At 40.8% G+C, this 12,444-nt stretch overlaps 1 protein-coding gene across 1 annotated transcript in view; it reads left to right on the forward strand.

The window, feature by feature from the left end:
• The window catches only part of FHL3 (four and a half LIM domains 3), a 178,896-nt gene that overhangs the window by 146,847 nt on the left and 19,605 nt on the right, over positions 1 to 12,444 (forward strand). Inside the window, exons 3-4 of the mRNA XM_053707157.1 lie at positions 3,678 to 3,850; positions 8,730 to 8,904. Of these exons, the coding sequence (XP_053563132.1) occupies positions 3,695 to 3,850; positions 8,730 to 8,904 (331 nt within the window). The 5' untranslated portion in view covers positions 3,678 to 3,694. The remainder of the gene's footprint in view (positions 1 to 3,677; positions 3,851 to 8,729; positions 8,905 to 12,444) is intronic.

The raw sequence follows: 12,444 nt of genomic DNA on the forward strand, positions 1-12,444 counted from the left end.
TTCTCTGGTCCTTTCTCTGGATGCAGAGAAGGCGTTTGACAGAATCGACTGGACGTACATGTTTACAGTTCTCAACACAATTGGTTTTCAGGGTCCCTTCGTAGACGCCCTTCAGAGTATTTATTCAACTCCCACTGCAGTGATTAGAGCCATGGGCCATCAATCCACACCAATAAATATTAAAAACGGTACGAGACAGGGCTGCCCACTATCCCCATTACTGTTTGCTATTTGATCAGGTGTGCTAGCTGGAGGCGCTGGTTCAGCTTGTATCAGTCGTTGGTATCTTCCTTTCCTTCCTCGGTTGTATAACTCTAGGTGCAAAATAGTGGTGCTGAAATATCAGACAATACACCATACAAAGGTGAATATCTACTCACAGTGTATATTGCAGGTTACCAGCTCCTTCCCAATATGAAAAGACAATATCACAGATTCAGTAAAAAAGTTTGTCTTTATTAGAGCCAAATAAAGACAAACTTTTTTACTGAATCTGTGATATTGTCTTTTCATATTGGGAAGGAGCCGGTAACCTGCAATATACACTGTGAGTAGATATTCACCTTTGTATGGTGTATTGTCTGATATTTCAGCACCACTATTTTGCACCTAGAGTTATACAACCGAGGAAGGAAAGGAAGATACCAACGACTGATACAAGCTGAACCAGCGCCTCCAGCTAGCACACCTGATCTATTCACACAGACCTTGGGAGAGACTGTGGGACGGCTGCGGTTCACCAGAAGGGGAAAGTATTAATACATATTATACACCTGTTTGCATGTATAACTGTTTGCTATTTGTATGGAACCTTTGGCAGCATGCATTAGACAAGCCCCTGACATAGAAGGTCTCCGGGTAAAAGGCCATGATTATAAAATCTCCCTCTTTGCGGACGATGTGCTGTTGACACTAACGAAACCCCTGACATCACTTACAAATCTATATGATATTTTTGATCAATTTTCTACCATATCAGGATACAAGATAAACTTAGACAAGAGTGAAGCTATTTCCACTTTTCCTGGTATGGCAGATTATCTGCTATAAAGATGAATTTCCTGCCAAGACTATTGTATTTGTTTTGAACTCTACCTATAGTGATTCCAAGAAATGATATGAAATCTATACAATCAGACCTTATCCACTTTATAAATGGCAAGAGGCAATCTAGAATCCCATACCACACACTCACTAGACATCGACAACTGGGAGGGGTAGGAGTTCCCAACATCCTAAATTATTATGACGCTGCTAGACTAGCTCAGAACATGTTGCTGGGATCTATGAGAGAGGATGCAGTTTAGACCAGATTGGAGGCAGACCTCGGGGATCTTACCTCACCGGAAGACCTTATCTGGGATAAACTCCCACATCAACTTAAGGGTCAGATGTGCCCACAGCCTACAAAGGTTTCTGTCCATCATTGGCGAGCTCTAACTAAAAATCAAAAAAATATTCCCAGAGAACTCTACTAAAATGCCACTTAAATATCTTATCCCAACAGACTACCGGGAACAATTGGATAAATGGGAAAATAAGGGCCTTTACCAGGTGGGAGACCTCTTGATTCATGGCAAACTCATGACTTTTACTCAAGTTCATGCGAGACTATCCCCGATTCCCCTAAAGTGGTACCTTTATCTTCAACTACAATCTGCTTTAGGCAAATTCACACCTAACATACCCAAGCAAACGATCACACCTCTAGAAAAACTTTGTAGCATTAATAATAGGCCGAAAAAGACAATTTCGCAACTATATATAATGCTTCAAAACGAGACCTATGACACCAAATCCTCCATCATGCTTAAGTGGGAAACAGACACTGGCAATACATTAGACATACAAGAATGGTGTTAATTACTATACTCGGCACACAGAGGGCTCATTAATGCAGACCTTAGGGAAAATAGCATCAAAACCATCTTTAGATGGTATTTGACCCCAACAAAAACATATCACTTTGGGGGGGAGGAGCAAAAATTGCTATAGAGGATGCAATGTAGAGGGCACCTATGTGCATATGTGGTGGGACTGCCCTGGGGTCACTCAGATATGGACTAACCTCTCGACATACATTAGCGCACTACTAGAGGAACAAATAATGCTGACTATGGAACAGGGATTACTTAACGCTCCACTACCGCAATATCACAAACATATTAACACCTTTATAAAAATACTTTGCACAGTGACAAGAATAAACATGGCTAGATACTGGAAAGAAAGGCCCCCTTACTTGGCAGGAGATCACAGATAAATTCAGGATGACGTATTCCTTATATGAAGCAGTAGCAATAATTTTGGGGACGACAGACGTGTTCCAGAAAGTATGGTTTTACTGGATACTGAATCCATCTATAGTTGGCTCTTCTTCCACAAGAATATGTTGAGACCGGAGTGAGTTATCTTTCAAACAAAGAAACTAGGGTAACGGGACTTGAAGGGATAATTAAAAATAACGAACAGTACCAGATCCAGACAATGATACTAAACAACTGTTTCCCCCTCCTCATGAATGATCTAATATTCTACCTTACAGTATGGCAGAGATACTATGACTCAAAATATATGACCAAAGTTTACTTGATATTGTTATGTTGTTTTGTTTTATTGATATTTTTTTATGTTAAAATTTTTCGCAGATCCTAAATTACAGATGTTGTTTATTATATACAAACACGGAGTACCAATGATTGTAAAGTTTGTCTTTATGAACCAGAGTTAAAGTATTGGACAAGTATAAGCTAAAGACTCAGATAGGCAAGGTTAACACATGACTCAATAAGGCTTGTATACTTGGTTACTCTCTCTTACTACTTTATGTATAAGATTTAATTTCTGTATAAAGCTGTGGTGTTAATAAAAAATATTTAACATAAATCTAAGTAATTATAGAAAGAAGCAGATTGTGTTAAAAAAAACTTACTTGTTTTCTTGCAAAATGAGCACTTAGACATTCTCAATGTAGCCCCTACCCTCAGTGTAATAATAGAGCTGATATCTTGGCAACTTAGGTTACATTCTGTTGAGAACATGAGGAAATCTGACTACCTGTTATCTAGTCTATTCCATACCTAAACCAGCTAATTTCACTTCAGAAGCCATATGACATCAGGCTAAGATAAACCTTCCTACAGAGGCTGCAGCCTCCTTGTAAGGCTGTGACTGGAAGTAATGGACACTGCACAAATGTAGTGTTAAAAAAAGAAATAAAAGGTAAAATCCATTTAAAATGATTAATAATACATATTGCAATGACCTGTCACTGCTTAGTGCTTTTGATATTGCTTCAATGAAACAGACTGTTTAACCTCCCTTTAGTAGAAGATAAAATGTTTCACCCTCCCAGTTTGACCTTTTTTTATCAAGTTGTAAAACCACAGAAAGTAACTTTTTGTGGAGCAGCATGATATCTATCTCAGGCATTTTATGTTCCTTTACAATGTTCTTTCCAGTGTCTTTTACAAGCAATCTAATGAATTCACATCTTCGCTGAAAACAAGGTTATAAAACATTATTGGAATCTGTTGTACACTAGTTTCCTAACAAAAATGATCTCAGTTGAATCACTAAACATTTTGCCATATAAAAGTTTCAGATTTATATTTCAAAAGTGTTGTGAAACTGTAATTCAATGAACATAAAGTCCTCTTTTATGCTTATGTTTACAGAATCTATTCAGAAAGCCATGAGTGATCCGTTTGACTGCGACAGCTGCAAGGAGTCCTTGTATGGACGGAAGTACATCCAGATGGATGAAGGTCCATACTGCATTCCGTGTTATGACAGCCTATTCGCCAACACATGTGATGAATGTAAAGAATTGATTGGCCATGATTCTCGAGTATGTACTTTTCTATTCAGAACAGTCAGAGCACAAAATGTAGTGAATGATTTTAATCCTGAACTAAGAATATTTTTATATAGACAATGTCAGCAGCTGATTTCATCTCTTTAAATAATCATTTCATCAACCTGCTAAAGACAGACACTGTGTGTTATATTGAGCAACAGTTGTCCTCAGAAAAGCACATTGTGTTACAGTGAGCAGTAATTAATCCCACAGAGGCACTGTGTTATAGTGAGTAGCCCAGGGAGTTACTGTGTGTTATAGTGAGTAGCCCAGGGAGGTACTGTGTATTATAGTGAGAAGCCCAGGGAGATACTGTGTATTATAGTCAGTAGCCCAGGGAGGTACTGTGTGTTATAGTGAGTAGCCCAGCTTGGTAATTTGTGTTATAGTGTGTAGCCCAGGTTGGTACTGTGTGTTATAGTGGGTAGCCCAGGTTGGTAATGTGTGTTATAGTGTCTAGCCCAGGTTGGTACTGTGTGTTATAGTGAGTAGCCCAGGTTGGTACTGTGTGTTATAGTGTGTAGCCCAGGGAGGTACTGTGTGTAACAGTGAGTAGCCCAGAGAGACACTGTGTGTTACAGTGAGTAGCCCAGGTCGGCACTGTGTGTTATAGTGAGTAGCCCAGAGAGGTACTGTGTGTTATAGTGAGTAGCCCAGGTGGGTACTGTGTGTTATAGTGAGTAGCCCAGGTCGGTACTGTGTGTTATAGTGTATAGCCCAGGGAGGTACTGTGTGTAACAGTGAGTAGCCTAGAGAGACACTGTGTGTTATAATGAGTAGGCCAGGGAGATGCTGTGTGTTATAGTGAGTAGCCCAGGGAGGTACTGTGTGTAACAGTGAGTAGCCCATAGAGACACTGTATGTTATAGTGAGTAGCCCAGGGAGATACTGTGTGTTATAGTGAGTAGCCCAGGGAGGTACTGTGTGTTATAGTGAGTAGCCCAGATAGGTACTGTGTGTTATAGTGAGTAGCCCAGGGAGGTACTGTGTGTTATAGTGAGCAGTCCAGGGAGATGCTGTGTGTTATAGTGAGTAGCACAGGGAGGTACTGTGTGTAACAGTGAGTAGCCCATAGAGACACTGTGTGTTATAGTGAGTAGCCCAGGGAGATACTATGTGTTATAGTGAGTAGCCCAGGGAGGTACTGTGTGTTATAGTGAGTAGCCCAGATAGGTACTGTGTGTTATAGTGAGTAGCCCAGGGAGGTACTGTGTGTTATAGTGAGTAGCCCAGGGAGATGTTGTGTGTTATAGTGAGTAGCACAAGGAGGACTGTGTGTAACAGTGAGTAGCCCATAGAGACACTGTGTGTTATAGTGAGTAGCCCAGGGAGATACTGTGTGTTATAGTGAGTAGCCCAGATAGGTACTGTGTGTTATAGTGAGTAGCCCAGGGAGGTACTGTGTGTTATAGTGAGTAGCCCAGGGAGGTACTGTGTGTTATAGTGAGTAGCCCAGGGAGGTACTGTGTGTTATAGTGAGTAGCCCAGAGAGGCACTGTGTGTTATAGTGAGTAGCCCAGAGAGGTACTGTGTGTTATAGTGAGTAGCCCACGGAGGCACTGAGTGTTATAGTGAGTAGCCCAGGAAGGCACTGTGTCTTATAGTGAGTAGCCCAGGGAGGCACTGTGTCTTATAGTGAGTAGCCCAGGGAGGTACTGTGTGTTATAGTGAGTAGTCCAGGGAGGTTCTCTGTGTGTTATAGTGATTAGCCCAGGGAGGCACTGCGTATTATAGTAAGTAGCCCAGAAAGGCACTGTGTCTTATTGTGAGTAGCCCAGTGAGGTACTGTGTGTTATAGTGAGTAGCCCAGGGAGGTACTGTGTGTTATAGTGAGTAGCCCAGGGAGATACTGTGTGTTATAGTGAGTAGCCCAGGGAGGTACTGAGTGTTATAGTAAGTAGCCCAGGGAGGCACTGAGTGTTATAGTAAGTAGCCCAGGAAGACACTGTGTCTTAGCAGTGCTCAACAAATCTGTTTAAAAATTAGGAGCCAGTAATAATATTTAGGATCCAGACATAATTTTTGGAGCCAGACAGATTAGTTGTATATAGATATATGGAGAACAACCAAAAATGTTAGGAGCCAGTTGTAAAATTTTAGGAGCCAGTGAATCCTTGGCTCCTGGGTTTGTCGAGCCCTGGATAAGTAGCCCAGGGGGATACTGTGTGTTATAGTGAGTAGCCCAGGGAGGCAATGTTTTATAATGAGTAGCCCAGGGAGGCACTGTGTGTTATAGTGAGTAGCCCAGGGAGGTACTGTGTGTTATAATGAGTAGCCCAGGGAGGCACTCTGTGTTATAGTGAGTAGCCCAGGGAAGCACTGTGTGTTATAGTGAGTAGCCCAGGGAGGTACTGTGTGTTGTAGTGATTAGCCCAGGGAGGCACTGTGTGTTAGAGTGAGTAGCCCAGGAAGGCACTGTGTCTTATATTGAGTAGCCCTAGGAGGCACTGTGTTTTATAGTGTATAGCCAGGGAGGCACTGTGTGTTATAGTGAGTAGCCCAGGAAGGCACTGTGTGTTATAGTGAGCAGCAATTAAAACCAGGGAGGCATGTGTGTTATATTAAGTAGCCCAGGGAGGCACTGTGTGTTATAGTGAGTAGCCCAAGGAGGCACTGTTTGTTATAGTGAGTAATCCAGGGAGGCAATGTGTGTTATAGTGAGCAGAAATTAATCCCAGATGGAACTGCGTGTTATAGTGAGCAACAATTATCCCTAGAGAGGCAATGTGTGTTATAGTGAGCAACAATTAGCCTGAGACAGGCACAGTGTGTTATAGTGAGTAACAATTAGCCTGAGACAAGCATAGTGTGTTATAGTGAGTAACAATTAACCTAAGACAGGCACAGTGTGATATAGTGAGCAACATTAGCCTGAGACAATCACAGTGTGTTATAGTGAGTAACAATTAACCTGAGACAGGCACAGTGTGTTATAGAGAGCAATAATTAGCCTGAGACAGGCACAGTGTGTTATAGTGAGTAACAATTAGCCAGAGACAGGCACAGTGTGTTATAGTGAGTAACAATTAGCCTGAGACAGGCACAGTGTGTTATAGTGAGTAACAATTAGCCTAAGAGAGGCACAGTGTGTTATAGTGAGTAACAATTAGTCTGAGACAGGCACAGTGTGTTATAGTGAGCAACAATTAGCCTGAGACAAGCACAGTGTGTTATAGTGAGTAACAATTAACCTGAGACAGGCACAGTGTGTTATAGTGAGCAAAAATTAGCCTAAGAGAGGCACAGTGTGTTATAGTGAGTAACAATTAGCCTGAGACAGGCACAGTGTGTTATAGTGAGTAACAATTAGCCTGAGACAGGCACAGTGTGTTTATAGTGAGTAACAATTAGCCTGAGACAGGCACAGTGTGTTATAGAGAGCAATAATTAGCCTGAGACAGGCACAGTGTGTTATAGTGAGTAACAATTAGCCAGAGACAGGCACAGTGTGTTATAGTGAGTAACAATTAGCCTAAGAGAGGCACAGTGTGTTATAGTGAGTAACAATTAGTCTGAGACAGGCACAGTGTGTTAAAGTGAGTAACAATTAGCTTGAGACAGGCACAGTGTGTTATAGTGAGTAACAATTAACCTGAGACAGGCACAGTGTGTTATTGTGAGCAAAAATTAGCCTAAGAGAGGCACAGTGTGTTATAGTGAGTAACAATTAGCCTGAGACAGGCACAGTGTGTTATAGTGAGTAACAATTAGCCTGAGACAGGCACAGTGTGTTATAGTGAGTAACCGTTAGCCTGAGACAAGCACAGTGTGTTATAGTGAGTAACAATTAACCTGAGACAGGCACAGTGTGTTATAGAGAGCAATAATTAGCCTGAGACAGGCACAGTGTGTTATAGTGAGTAACAATTAGCCAGAGACAGGCACAGTGTGTTATAGTGAGTAACAATTAGTCTGAGACAGGCACAGTGTGTTAAAGTGAGTAACAATTAGCTTGAGACAGGCACAGTGTGTTATATTGAGTAACAATTAACCTGAGACAGGCACAGTGTGTTATTGTGAGCAAAAATTAGCCTAAGAGAGGCACAGTGTGTTATAGTGAGTAACAATTAGCCTGAGACAGGCACAGTGTGTTATAGTGAGTAACAATTAGCCTGAGACAGGCACAGTGTGTTTATAGTGAGTAACAATTAGCCTGAGACAGGCACAGTGTGTTATAGTGAGTAACCGTTAGCCTGAGACAAGCACAGTGTGTTAAAGTGAGTAACAATTAGTCTGAGACAGGCACAGTGTGTTATAGTGAGTAACAATTAGCCTGAGACAGGCACAGTGTGTTATAGTGAGTAACAATTAGCCTGAGACAGGCACAGTGTGTTATAGTGAGTAACAATTAGCCTGAGACAAGCACAGTGTGTTACAGTCAGTAACAATTAGCCTGACACAGGCCCAGTGTGTTACAGTGAGTAACAATTAGCCTGAGACAAGCACAGTGTGTTATAGTGAGTAACAATTAGCCTGAGACAGGCACAGTGTGTTATAGTGAGTAACAATTAGTCTGAGACAGGCACAGTGTGTTATAGTGAGTAACAATTAGCCTGAGACAGGCACAGTGTGTTATAGTGAGTAACAATTAGCCTGAGACGGGCACAGTGTGTTATAGTGAGTAACAATTAGCCTGAGACAGGCACAGTGTGTTATAGTAAGCAACAATTAATCCTGAGAGACACTGCATGTTATAATAATCAAGTAAGGATCACTAGAGGGCCCTATATACAGAGAAAAGAGGCAACTCCAGAGAAAATTGTGTTATAGAGTGCAAAAAGTGGAACTATGTATTCAAATAAATATGTTTATTCCTGAATTAATTGAAGGTGCCTTATTTTAACTGTTTTTGTTTTATATATACCTTTAGGAACTTTATTATGAGGACCGCCATTATCATGAGCACTGTTTTCGATGTTTTCGTTGTGACCGGTCATTGGCAGATGAACCCTTCACATGTCAGGATGAGGAGCTCCTGTGTAATGATTGTTATTGCAGTGAATTCTCTTCCAAGTGTGTCAGCTGTGAGAAAACCGTCATGCCAGGTAACTAGAATTTAAATTATGTGCGTGTTATTGGTATACAGACGATAGACGGACAGTGGGTCCTTAAAAGTAAGGTAATATGGAGGCGTGTCTGGGCAGCGACCAAATATGGCCACATCAGATGCTCTTGGAGAGACATAGGATATCCACTGAATATCTTTGGTTTACAGCAGAATCTGCATTCAAGGAAAATATATTTGTATATATTTCACTATATTGTACCGAACAGTACCAAGATTGTTGTTAGTGTGATCCTCAAGTTCTGTTCCGGGCCATAATGATCTTTGGCAGCGGCTTACTACTAAGATCTTGTTGACATGTGTCTGAATGTTACTCTCTGAGAGGCCCTCCACAATCTGAATAACAGTGAGGTAGCGGTATCTAGGCCTCTGCTCCCTGATGTGTGAACAAGCTGCTATAGAGCTATTGACAAATGGGAGTCTGAAATATTGCAGCATATACCTAATCATTTAGAGAAATTGGAGAGAAGACTATATAAGATGGTAGATGACCTGCTAGACTGTAAATTTGATCAAGCACTAGATGATGATGCTTTTTCTCTTATTCTCCTGCCTGTGAGGGGATCCGATAGAGCAATATACACTACACCAGATGGATTTTGATGTTTATTACATCTCTTATGAGGATACTCATTATGAAGAATAGGAGTTGGGTAAAGTTTTTATAGTTGCTGCCTGTTCATCTATATGGCCAAGACGTATGGACTGAGTGACAGACAAATCTAGCTGTTATTATTATCTAGTTTCCAGATGAGGAAGGAAGAATAGGTGATCTGGAGGTTTCAGTTGGCTTACTGTTATTATTTGACAGTATGCATGTAAATGTACACAGTGTTCAATTAAGCACAACAATGTTATTATATGTTTAAGCCCTAAAATAGTTGACATCAATAGTGAACAAATGGGGGTCATCATTTTTATTTTTTAGATGTTACCGCCGCCACCTACGTTATCCCTATGTACCCCTAATCTGCTGCCCCTAACACCGCCGACCCCTATATTATATTTATTAACCCCTAATCTGCCGCCCCCAACGTCGCCTCCACCTACCTACAATTATTAACCCCTAATCTGCCGACCGGACCTCACCGCCAAAAAATAAAAAAAGCTAAGTTACAAAAAATAAAAAAATTAATTACAAACATAATAAAAATATTACAACAAGCTCTTTTACCTTACCAGCTCTTAAAAGGGCCTTTTGCGGGGCATGCCCCAAAGAATTCAGCTCTTTTGCCTGTAAAAAAAAACATACAATACCCCCCAACATTACAACCCACCACCCACATACCCCTAATCTAACCCAAACCCCCCTTAAATAAACCAATCGGAATTAAGGTAGGAAAAATCTGATTGGCTGATGGAATCAGCCAATCAGATTCAAGTTCAATCCGATTGGCTGATCCAATCAGCCAGTCAGATTGAGCTCGCATTCTATTGGCTGATCGGAACAGCCAATAGGATGCGAGCTCAATCTGATTGGCTAATTCAATCAGCCAATCAGATTTTCCCTACCTTAATTCCGATTGGCTGATAGAATCCTATCAGCCAATCGGAATTCGAGGGACGCCATCTTGGATGACGTCATTTAAAGGAACCTTCATTCGGACTTAGGACGTCGCAAGAAGAGGATGGATCCGCGCCGGAGGTCTTCAACATGGAGCCGCTTGTCACCGCTTGGAAGAAGATGGTTGCCGGTCCGGATCTACTCTTCTGCCCGGATAGCATGAAGACTTTGGAGCCTCTTCTGGACCTCTTCAGCCGTCGCTTGATAGAAGACTTCAGCCGGATGATGGATATCCAGCCCCCGCTTGGGCTTGGATGAAGATTTCGGAGCCTGGATCGATCGTGATACCTGGCATGGTGAAGACAAGGTAGGATGATCTTCAGGGGCTTAGTGTTAGGTTTATTTAAGGGGGGTTTGGGTTAGATTAGGGGTATGTGGGTGGTGGGTTGTAATGTTGGGGGGGGTATTGTATGTTTTTTTTTTACAGGCAAAAGAGCTGAATTCTTTGGGGTATGCCCCGCAAAAGGCTCTTTTAAGGGCTGGTAAGGTAAAAGAGCTTTTCTATTTTAATTTTAGAATAGGGTAGGGCATTTTTTTATTTTGGGGGGCTTTGTTATTTTATTAGGGGGCTTAGAGTTGGTGTAATTAGCTTAAAATTGTTGTAATATTTTTATTATGTCTGTAATTATTTTTTTTATTTTTTGTAACTTAGCTTTTTTTATTTTTTGTACTTTAGTTAGTTTATTTAATTGTATTTATTTGTAGGTATTTTATTTAATTTATTTATTGATAGTGTAGTGTTAGGTTTAATTGTAGATAATTGTAGGTATTTTATTTAATTAATTTATTGATAGTGTAGTGTTAGGTTTAATTGTAACTTAGGTTAGGATTTATTTTACAGGTAATTTTGTAATTATTTTAACTAGGTAGCTAATAAATAGTTATTAACTATTTAATAGCTATTGTACCTGGTTAAAATAAATACAAAGTTGCCTGTAAAATAAATATAAATCCTAAAATAGCTACAATATAATTATTATTTATATTGTAGCTACATTAGGGTTTATTTTACAGGTAAGTATTTAGCTTTAAATAGGAATAATTTATTTAATAAGAGTTAATTTATTTCGTTAGATTTAAATTATATTTAACTTAGAAGGGTGTTAGGGTTAGGGTTAGACTTAGCTTTAGGGGTTAAAAAATTTATTAGAGTAGCGGTGAGGTCCGGTTGGCAGATTAGGGGTTAATACTTGAAGTTAGGTGTCGGCGATGTTAGGGAGGGCAGATTAGGGGTTAATACTATTTATTATAGGGTTATTGAGGCGGGAGTGAGGCGGATTAGGGGTTAATACATTTATTATAGTGGCGGTGAGGTCCGGTCGGCAGATTAGGGGTTAATAATTGTAGGTAGGTGGAGGCGACGTTGGGGGCGGCAGATTAGGGGTTAATAAATATAATATAGGGGTCGGCGGTGTTAGGGGCAGCAGATTAGGGGTATATAGGGATAACGTAGGTGGCGGCAGTGTGCGGTCGGCAGATTAGGGGTTAAAAATTTTTAATAGAGTGGCAGCGATGTGGGGGGGACCTCGGTTTAGGGGTACATAGGTAGTTTATGAGTGTTAGTGTACTTTAGAGCACAGTAGTTAAGAACCGGCGTTAGCCCAGAAAGCTCTTAACTCCTTACTTTTTTCTGCGGCTGGATTTTTGTTGTTAGATTTCTAACGCTCACTTCAGCCACGACTCTAAATACCGGCGTTAGAAAGATCCCATTGAAAAGATAGGATACGCAATTGACGTAAGGGGATCTGCGGTATGGAAAAGTCGCGGCTGGAAAGTGAGCGTTAGACCCTTTCCTGACTGACTCCAAATACCAGCGGGCGGTAAAAACCAGCGTTAGGAGCCTCTAACGCTGGTTTTGACGGCTACCGCCAAACTCTGAATCTAGGCGAATAATGGGTTTATACATCTATTGTAGTTACGGGTATCCAATTACAATTTCTATAAATACAAAGTCAT

Source organism: Bombina bombina, chromosome 3 (genome assembly GCF_027579735.1).
Source record: "Bombina bombina isolate aBomBom1 chromosome 3, aBomBom1.pri, whole genome shotgun sequence".
In the NCBI taxonomy this organism is placed as follows: domain Eukaryota; kingdom Metazoa; phylum Chordata; class Amphibia; order Anura; family Bombinatoridae; genus Bombina; species Bombina bombina.